Source organism: Anas platyrhynchos, chromosome 9 (assembly GCF_047663525.1).
Source record: "Anas platyrhynchos isolate ZD024472 breed Pekin duck chromosome 9, IASCAAS_PekinDuck_T2T, whole genome shotgun sequence".
Taxonomy (NCBI): Eukaryota; Metazoa; Chordata; class Aves; order Anseriformes; family Anatidae; genus Anas; species Anas platyrhynchos.
Genome location: NC_092595.1, coordinates 11,026,319 through 11,037,201, shown reverse-complemented (window position 1 = coordinate 11,037,201; position 10,883 = coordinate 11,026,319). Strand labels below are relative to the sequence as shown.

The 10,883-nt window shown below is 45.4% G+C and overlaps 1 protein-coding gene across 27 annotated transcripts in view; it reads right to left on the bottom strand.

Annotated features, from left to right (window-relative positions):
- The window catches only part of LPP (LIM domain containing preferred translocation partner in lipoma), a 381,390-nt gene that overhangs the window by 16,651 nt on the left and 353,856 nt on the right, over positions 1–10,883 (bottom strand). For all 27 annotated transcript variants that reach the window (XM_038183924.1, XM_038183916.1, XM_072042613.1 and 24 more), the window contains 2 exons: positions 3,205–3,383; positions 338–458 (listed from right to left, as the gene is read on the bottom strand). In XM_038183924.1, coding sequence (XP_038039852.1) covers positions 338–458; positions 3,205–3,383 — 300 coding nt within the window. The remainder of the gene's footprint in view (positions 1–337; positions 459–3,204; positions 3,384–10,883) is intronic.

Here is a 10,883-nt window from a genome sequence, read left to right as displayed (position 1 = left end):
AATTCTAACACACATTAGCTTTCATTTTAAGAACATAAACATGAGCAACGTTTGTGTCCAAGCTATAATTTATGATGCTCTCAAATATTAAGCTCTAATTAACTGAGTCACATTCTCTTGCTCTCCTAATGAACCTGTTATGAATAAGGGACCTGATTTTCTTCTCATTTGCGCTGATATAAATGAGGAAAAATTCCTTGCATGCTGGAGTCAATGAAGTAATTTGATTGTAGAGCCAGTGTTACAATAGGGTATGCCTGTCGTGTTTATAGCATGAGGCAGCAATGAAATTATACCAGCCTTTCCTTTCTCTCCTTCTTGTGATTAGAATACTAACCTCACACCGGTAGCACTGGACATGGAAGTCACGATCCAAGGCGACAATGCGGACAGTCTCCTCTTGTCCTGGGGCGGGCATGATGGGCTCCTTACACACTGAACATCTTGGTGCAAATTTCCTGAAGAAAGAAGAGACGGCCCCAGTTATTCTTAAGCTCAGAGCAAAAGTTTTTGCTAACTGCACCAGGAAGGCAGAAATGTGTGCCTGTGTATAAATGGCATATGCACGTGCAGACATCACATTTTGCAGCTTTGCACAGCTGCCTCCTTGGAAAGAAGGCAGGAAGGAGCACTTTCATCTTACAATGCAATTTCAGGCTTGCAGAGTATTAAAGAGCATCTTGCAGACTTTTAGGAAAGGTCTTAAAGAACACCTGACAGTCAGCAAAGCATATTTTACCTGCCCTAATTAACAACTGAAGTATCTGTTGAGTCACCCATGACCGTGACACCAATGCACTGCCACAATGCTTACGCTCAACCCTCAACCTAGCTCTAAGAAAGTTCATCCAGTTCCTAAGGTTAGAAAGATGAGCAGGATCTGCTCCAAAAGCATCTCTTGGAAAAAATAAAAATCAAATATTAAAAACAGGCGATTGGTGAAACAGGCCCTTGGTAAAAGAGGCAAAACAAGCCTTTTATTTTCCCACCTTATATTGTCCACTGCATAAGTTTCTGGTTATTTCATGTATGTTCTGGTTTTGCTTCCCCATCTGCCCATGACAAGGGTTGATCTCTGCTCCCAGGCAGGTGGGTGTGCACGGGAACATTTAGCCTGTGGCAAATAATTACTTGCTGTTTTGGTTCAAAACATATTGGTACCAATTCTCTGGCTGCAAATTCTCTGCTCAGAAAAAAGAAACTTAGACCTACAGAATCTGCTGCCTTTAATGAGAGACAGGGTCATGGGCTATGGAGTGACAGAGGGCAATGCTTATAGCAAACATCAGAACACAAGGAGATCAAAGACCCTTCTCCTCTGAAATATCTAGGAAAGATTGACTTTGCCACCCAGCCTGTCACATGAACCACCCCAGAATTAACTAGCTTAAAAAAAAAAAATCTATCTGTACTAGGAATAAAGAAAAATATTAATTTCACTGGCAGCAGATGAAAGATGTCTGTGTAGCTGCGATCTAACGGAAAAATGAATTAAACAGTGGCGATAGCGAGCACTCTGAAAAATAACTTAAATGGATCAGGATATGACCGGAGCTGTAATCGCAGTTAATTATATGCTGCTTCATGCAGGCGCTTCCTTGTGCCATTTAGCTCAAATGCAGTGCTTAAAAATACTTCAACATTTTGCTGTCCAGGCCACTGCGGGTAATTCATTATGAGCCAAATATTAACTTCAGGGGCCCAGAAATGACTCTTGCAGATTTCAAGGGAAGTGGATGTGCTCCTGGGGGCTCCAAGCTCAGGGGGTACCTAAGCGTAGCATGAGCATCAGGAACTGTTTTATTATCAAAACTGTATGCAAGATGTGGAGTGCTTGACCTCCAGACCAGAATACCATTGCTGATCATTTAAAAAGGGACTGGCCAAAGTCCTGCTGAATGCATGGCAACCTGGCCAAAGACATTCTGAATGTCCCACTAGGTCTTCCGCTACTCCCCCATCACCTTCCCCTCCACCTTTTGTTCAATGATTTTATGTCCTTTACTTGGATTGACAGCATCCCATTTTCCACTCAGAGCCCTGAGGTCCAGATCTGTTCACTGCCAAAAGACTTGAAGATGGACATCAACCCTTGCTCATAACCTTTCTCCAGAAGGAATATGAACCTCAAGACCTGCAGGACTTGAAGGAGAAGCAGCCTCCAAACCATATCTGGTTTGGAGAGAAACCTTTCATGAGCATAACCGGTGCTTTAGCCTCATGCTGGGCCTCTGCTCAAGACCAATTTTTATCTTACTTGTCTTCTGACACAGAAAATCAAACCAGCACACAGCCATTTCAGCACCTGTCAATTAACCCGACCTATCTGAGCTCCAGGGAACATCCTCATGTTGGATTTTAACATGCGAGTTGATCGTGGCTGCTTTCCTTTCTGTCAAGTCAGTCTGCTTCTTTGAGCTTTCAGGCCCACACACTGATGTCACGAGGCTCTAATTAAGTCTACCCCCTTAGAAATTAAGAGATAAATGGTTGAGATGTAAACTCACATTTGTCAGTATTGATTTCCTCTTATAATTGAGGGGTGTAATGTGTCTGTCTTTCCCATACAGGGGAAACATTTGTGCTCTGATTATATCTACCTGTCTTCCTCAGATTAGCTGTGATGATGGGGGTGGTAGCATGGCAATGACAGAAGCTATTTGCAACTATACCTTTCAACTTACTTTAAATAGCGGCTTCACTATAAATTATTACCAGGGCTGTATTTTTAGCAGCTTTAAAATCTAATTAGCAACTAGAAACAAGAGGAACTGTGAGCATCCTGTGGACACCTAGATCCCTCTGGCTGGTAAGCAAATACCTGCAGAGTCCAACTGCACAGGACCTCTCCTAATTGCTTGGTAGACAAAGGGGAGAGACACTGATGTGGAAGTGCAGGTAGAGCCAGGGAAGAGAAACGTGCACGTGCTGCAGGGGGAGTGCAAAGCATTTAAAACAGAGGAACACAGGGGATATCCATAAATTCAGATCTAAGCAAGATCAAGCATCAGCAGCTGTTAATCAATTAATCTTGCCTGTCACAGCATGCCTGATTGAAGCAAAGCTCTGATGACTTCTTAAGAGTCTTCAGAGTAAGCCGCAGAGGGTCCAGAGCTTTTTGGACGCTCAGCAAAAAGAAAAGGAGGATTTTTAGGAACAAAAGAGAAAGACAAGCAAAGCCACTGAGAGCAGCTTGGGACGTACTTATGGAAATCCTCGATGCAGTGGATGTTCCCACCGGCATCCACGGTGAAGGGGATCCCATCCAGGCTGCGATGGCACATCACACAGGTGAAGCAGTGGGGATGGTAGGCCTTCCCGGTGGCTCGGAGAATCCTTTCCATGATGGGCTTCGCACAGACACTGCATTGCTCCAGTGTGTTCTGCAAATAAAACGTACACAACCACATGTGAGCGCCATCTCAGCAAGGCACTGCAGCTTCTATAGCCAAGAACACGAGAGTGTTATGGAGCCCGTGCTGCTGCGTGCTGTGCCTCCATACTGCCCAGCCTGGATGACCTTTTGCAGCTGAGTTATCAGAGACAACCTCCATGATGCGCAGTGCAAAGCTGAAGCTCACGCTCCTGGGGCTGTACAGAGACCCCTTAACTGCTCTGCAAATACAGGTCTCATAAAGAACCTTCATCTGCCTCGTATGTAAATCAATCTTCTTCTACCAGCAGGGAAACTGCTGGTGAGTCTGGGGAGAAAAAAACAGCAACCACAACAAAAGCACTGCAAAGACAGTTCAGGATGATCTCATGTAATCATTTATCTCTAGCCCACCGTGTCTGAGATGACTGAAATGCCAGCTCCAAAGCCAGGCTCTTTTGCCTCACAGCTTTTATGTACTGGCCCGCTCCTGAAGCACTGGAGCCAAAAAAACACCTTTCAAGTGGGCTGCACTGAGTGATTCACCCCATTTCAACTCTCACTCAGCCCTACAGTCAGTTATAGAGAGACCAACACAACTGTGCTTCAAAGAGTTGTCCGTGAGACACTCCAGCCCTCCGGACACCAATGTGCAATTCACCATTTAAACCAAGCACCCAAAAGACACGTGCCATGACCTGAGGGTACAACACACAGAGATGCTACCTGTAAGTCTATGGCAATGACCTCTGGGTCATTTCGCTGGACTTTAGGAAAGCAAAATTTCACTCACTGCTCTTGCTTGATGAACCCTAGAGATTTCAAACAATGATATCAATCAATGTTTGAATCCTGGGTGAGACAGAACACCTATGATTACAATACTGATTATGACTGAGATACACAGAAATGAGAAGAGTAAAAAAAAAAAAAAGGAAAAGAAAAAAAAAAGGCACAGAAATATAAAAAGCTGCTGAAAGGCAGCTCACGTTGATAAACGCAGGAAGGCTGAAGTTCTGCTTCCTCATGCAACAAAATTCCCAGGGAAAACAGTGCTTTGACTGACCGCACTGTTATTGCTTCTCTGAGCCAATATTCTCAGGGGTAAGATCCAGTCCTTACATGTGCAGCCAAGACGTATTGTCAGGAGATGAATCACCCAGGAACTCAGAGAGGTTACTTCTGCACTCACACATACGCTGTTGGATATTATCTCTAGGCTGCAAATCACAATTATGATACAAACATATAAACACACAGGTTCATATCAGAAGATCAAAAGGATTGTTTTTGGAAAGCTTGATATGAAAAGTCCTGAATTTCAGCCCGTTTGAGAACTGTCTAACACATTTGTAAAGAGAGCACAGCCAGACTAGCCTTGGTTTCAGACTGGATTTTGCTTTATGCTTTGTAATAATGGGCAGGAAAGAATTATTGCTGGCCTTTCTGTCTGGTTACTGTCACCATCATCATCATTATAACAGTAGCTGGTATGCCAGAAAAAGCAAGGTCAATAATTTTCTCCTTGGAGGAATAACCTGGCAAAATTACCATTTTGCTTTGCATAAGCAGATCACATCATCTCAGTCCACATCCCTGCTGTTCTCCGTACTGCCAAGGAAGGAATGCTGTATATCTGCAGATGCTGATGGAAGATTGTGCCACTCGTAAGGCATCTATGACAACTTCTGAATACGTACAGGTATGGAGCATTTGCCTCACCAAGTCACTGCTTGCCTCGTTTCCAACAGTTGCCAGCAACAGAGGCCAAGGGCAAATGAAATCAGGACAAACAAATATGGTAATTACTGAGGATGTACTCCCAGCCTCCAGCAAGTTCTGGCTTAGGGACTTCCTAAGCCAGAGCTCAACTTCTCAGTGCCCAATAGCCTTGAGTGGATGGTCCTCCCATGAAGTTTCCTGATGGCTTTCTGAACTCAAACACTGAGCACCCACAACCTGGAGTTTCACGGCTTACCTATGTATCCAAGAGCTGCCCTGCTAAGCAGTTTGCCTGGTCTCCAGACAGCAAAAGTGAGCAAAATCTACCTGGTGCTGTGAGCGGAGCACAAACCAGTAGCTGCCATCCATCCCACAAAGGGGTTTAACACCAAATGGCGTGGCCTGGAACTGCTTCACTACAGACCTAATACAGCTCCTACTCACGCGTTTCAGAGAGAGTTAAGACTGCAAGGGAGAGTTAAGCTTGCCATCATCTTGCCTGACATCTCATGCTGTGATGGCTTTGGTGGGAGTTTTGCAGTGACCAGGGTGGCAGGTAATCACGTTTCTGGATTATGCCTTCAGAAACAAGTCTTCTACTCCCAAATCTCAGCTCGGTCACACTGCCTGACGTTCTCACAGCCAAACACGACGAGCATTTTAAATTAACCAACTCCTGATTAAACCGATACAATCCGAAAATCAGACCTGAGAAATTTATTCTTTTCATCCTTCCAAGTCTGTACCAGTGAGGAAAAACAAAGTCATTAGTTTCAGACTACAGCTCACTCCCTGTCTGGGAGTATATTTGCTTAAGCCTTTTTCCCTGCTAGAACCCTGGCTCGAACCCTTCTCTTCAAGGTGTTACCACAAGATGCCAAAGGGAAAGCTTCCTTGATTCACGCCCATTTGACATCGGGTTGCTGTAAGGCAGGATTTGGCCTGTGGAGCTAACAGGGTTTTCTTTGATTCTCTAATCAGGTTATCCCACATGCCTAAATGCTGCCCCAGCAGCTAACAACCTGCACAAAGGTATTTCTGCACATTATGGGAATAGCTTCGCTGTAGGATTTCAAGTTCGGCTTCTTGATTTCGCTCTTTTATAGTTCAGCTAACTCTCCTAGCACTTCGTGGAGCTTTTAGGCCTTTAGAAAGCCAAACAAGATGAAGAAAGATATAACGATGGTGCTGTTTTTTTTTTTTTTATTTACTTTTCCTCCAGAGCTGCCACTGCCAGCCCCAGGGTGCATCTGATGAGCTACGCAGAGCATCAAAGTAAGGCAAAGAGAAGAACCAGCTAGGAAACACCAGACCTAGGTGTTGTGGTTTAATTCGTATCAGAAGAATACAGCCCACTATCCAGGAAGGGCTAAAGGGGAAGTTTACCACCATTTTCCAGTATTTTTTGGCTAAGAAGCAGGGAGTGACCTCCTTTATTGGAGACATTGTGTCTCCAACCCTGATTTTGGGAGGGTTTGAAAAGGACAAGGCAGGAACAAGTGACACAACCCATTTCTAAATGGGCCTTGCATTAAAGACTGAGTCTGGGTCCAGGCCTCTTGTGAACAGAGTTTCTTATCCGTGGCAAAGAAGAAACATCTCAGCTGGGGAGAAAAATGCAAACTAACACATCTGAAAAGAGAAATAACCCCAAGTGAACATGCACTAAGACGCAGGCAAAGAACAGGTGAAGCGAGCAGGTTATCAATTAGTTGCTTGCAGGTAAAGACGTGAGAGACTTCAAAAAAACACAGCCCAGCCAGCAACAAAATGGGAACACCTTTCGGATAATAAATGGCAGGGGGAGTCATTCAGGGCCTCCCCGTAGCAACACTTGGTCCTACAGAGACACAGAAAGCCAACGGGAGCTGCTCTGCAGATGGTGGGATTAAACGTGGGAAACAAGATGAAAATCCAAGCTGCTGGGGAACAGTTCTGGGGTGCAGGAGCCATTAAGGACTGGAAGGGGTTGAATCCCCTCCTGCAAACTGAACGTCCCAGATGGAAAGCTGGCAGACAGCTTCAGGAGCAGCGCTGCAGCGACAGCCAAGCAGCCTGTGGGCTGCAGCACATCCAGCTTCCCTGCCCTGGATTAAAACCCCCCAGAACCAACCTTTGGGTGACAGCAGGAATTCACAACACGGTGCAGCGCACGGAACCTCCCACAATGACCTAGCAGTGAATGCAGGAGAAAAGCCACCGAGGTTAGTCACTGCTGCTTATGTGCTGGCAATTCATCTGGAATGCTAATGAACGTAACCTCTCCTGCACTCCGCATGGCAGACAGAGGAGAGCTCATGCACTGGGACACGAGGATGGTATAGCTTGTTTTGCTGGGAAAGGGGAGGGAAGTTGCTGGAATAAATTATGTTGGCAATTCATGCGTGGGGACATGAACTCATTTCGTGAGCACTGGAGAAGAAACGTTTTTGGAGTGACTGCAGAGGAGATGGTATTAGCTGCGGGAACCAAAAGTGACTGTTGTGCTAAAAACAGGCACACGGTCAACTACTGTAGTTGAACTGTAACTTAGTAAAGTGTGGTAAGTGAATTGCTTTAAATCTTGTGACTCTGTCCTTCATTTCCTCAGACTGTGAGGAGAGCAGAGCAGGAGACATTTTCCCCATTGTGGGATGATTTTTGAGGCTTGAAAATATTTCCATACTTAAGTGAAGACAGAGCACTTTAATCTCAAAAAGTCTGGTGAATTTATAAACCCCAAATTAGATCAGGTCAATTGAAACGCTGCACTTCAAATGATTTCAAATGGTTTCATTTAGGGCTTTGGTCTGCAAATATATAGTTGGATTATAAATTAAATATAAAGCAGACAGTGGTGGAGGGGTTAAGTGTCAAGATGTAATTTCAACACTTTCAAAACCTTTTTTTTTTTAATAGAAAAAGAACATTGAAGACTGAGACCCCAGTTCCCTTCCCAAAGTCCTCAGCCATCCCCAGTGATGATTTACCATCTTTCTCCACAGATGGGTAAATCTTGGCACATGCAGCTTTTAATTCACTAATGACTGGCATGAAATTCCCTCCTCCCTATCCAAAGGGAAAAATCTAGGCACGCGTGGGTTAACTTTTCTTGCTTACCTTACCAACTGGACACGTTATTAGCAGTGGGTGACACTTTCCTGCCCTTTGTGCTGCTCTCAGAGGGGTAGGTGCTGGCAGATCTCGGCTGGATCCCTGCCGCTGAGGTCACATTGCCATATATCTGTGCCAATGTGTACAGGGGGGGGAAGAGGCATGACCCCTGACAGCCAGAAATAATCTGGAAAAAGTCCCTAATTCAGCCACAGTGGTAAGCAGTGAGGGTGCTCTTTAGGTGGTAGAGTTTGTTTTGCTGGGAGAGGGGAGAAAAGATGCCGGGATAAATTACCTTGGCAGCCCTGCAATGCTGCCAGTGTGATGTGGGTTGGTGCTGAGCACACAGCTACCGACAGCTACACAGGGTAGGCTCAGGCCCTGGAGGTTGCTGTTTTCAGTGGCTTTCAAATAGTTCTTCCATTCGGCTCGGTTTTCAGTGGCTTTCCCAGCACAGTAGCAATACCATGGCTGGCATGTTTCCCCTCTGCTGGAATCTGCTTTTCTTGTTAGGATCAACCCAATTCAGCTTTGTGTTTTTGGACTCTGAGCAGCTGGAGGTGAATCTGGCCCAGAGTCCTCCCAGCATACATGGTGAAAGAGTCCCTTCCCCTTGCCCTGTAACTATTAGAGACAGACTAATGTATTTTTATGGCTTGGGTGAGTAGTAAAAATGACAACAACAGGCAATCGAGTCTACAAATGTGCGGTAGCATCAAGGCCATGATTAAAATGGAGCAGGGTTCAAGAAGAGGTTCGTGAAAGATTAGCAGGTATCAAAATAGGCTCTACAGCGAGAGGAAGGAGCTCCATTTGCTCTTCCTTAAGACAGCTATCTTACCAAACGGAGGTTAAGGGATTGCTTTACTGCCATCTGAGCATGCCCATGGGTGGAGAGGAGCCCTCGAGAAGGCAGCTGCTGGATCTGGCAGGCTCACAGGCTGCCCGTGCTAACTAGAGGTAGATATTTTTAACAGTGAACATAATTAAAATTAGGAACAGGGTGATGTCTCTGTTGCTCTGCCCTGTTTTACAGAAGACCCACAGCCACCTCCAGCACCAACAAGTTGAGACCCATGCTGGAACACCAGGGTTAAGCGATCTGCTCTGCATTAGGCTCAGCGTCCGACCACAATCACACTGACTCCTTCCAGCTAAAAATCCACAAGCTGCCTCATGTTGGAAGTTACTTAACTGCTCTTTGGCACTTGAAGCTACTCATCTTCTGTGCATTCCTCGCTCTGACAACACTGGGGTCTTTGTCACTTAAAAATGGCAGTACTTAGGAACTTAACTGAGGCACTTGTACTGTAAATTTTTGGGCTGAAGGTAAAATGCCTGGTTTTGCTTCTGCTTTTTCCATCATGTAACTGTCAGAGGCAAGGCAGCTCCCTGCTCTGTGCCTCAGTTTGCCTGTAAATTCAATGGCTATAGGAGTTGCACAACCCTGGGAGAAACAGGATGCTGTTACATTTGATAAACACTTGTGAAGTGGTCTGTGCGCCCAAATTGTTTCTTGATGGAAACAAGATATTTAACAGCCACAATTCCAGCTAATCTATAACGACTGCGTGCACCTCAAAAGTCCCCAAAGTCTGACTTGGGGTAGCGCAGGATGGGGGAATAGGTGTTACAGTGCTTCAGTGTGGCCACTGCAATTTGCAAGAGTAAAATATTGCAGTCTTGGGGAAGTGCTCTCCAACTCACACGACTCTTTTTATCCTCTAAGCCTAGGAAATTTTTTCAACAACAACAATTGTAATCACAGATAATACTACAGTAAATCAAGTAATTGTTAAGGATGCTTTCAAGTGCTATGTAGAGGAACTTTGTTACACATCTTGGTAATCAGCTCCTGTTCCTGCAGTAATTTTCCTTCTGCTGAAGCTGTGTGTCCAAACCTTCTCACATCTTGACATCAAAAAAAAAAGACACAAACCCAAAACAGTGCATACCATATGTCAGTGAGACCTGCTCATGCTTTCTGTTAGCACTGCTGACCACAGGTACAAACCCCAGCGTAACCATGTGAAGTTGGTTGTGTTGCACCAGGACTGCAGCTGGAGCAACAAGCGTCCCACCAGGCTTCTGGAGCACTGAGAAATGAGCATCAGCAAAGCAGAGCACCAAGCATGAGCCTGCCTTATCTTATTGGATCATCCACCCCAGATTTCTTTAATCCGAGGAGATCCCAAGCTCACGACAAGCCCTCCAGCCCTCGTTCCAACCTGCTGCATAACACACTGCCTGGGGTAAGATGCTGATTTTCCAAGATTTCTGATTTGAAGGAAATCCCTCACAATCCCTCCCAGAAAGCTGGGGGTAAGCGGTTTGTTCCAGGCTTCGGCGGCTCAGCAGAACTGGCACAGAGCTGCCACCAAAATCCCTGGACCCTGCTGGCGATTAGCATAGCTCCAAGACCCCGGGGTCGCTACCTAGGGATGAATCACCTGCCGGCTGTGCCAACTGCAGAGTGACCGTCTTCAGCTGGCTCAAGGATTTGTTGGGCTTCTTTCTAAAGCTACCAAGGTTCACTCCACTGTGAAATAAAATGATGATACGCCATTAGCTTTGCTCCTCAGGGACAGGAAGAATATATTGCACATTTTGATAGCCTGTGCTTTTACCTATTATTAACAACAGCCAGGTGACAGCACCTACAACCCAGTCACAACACCGGGCTGCACGGTACAAA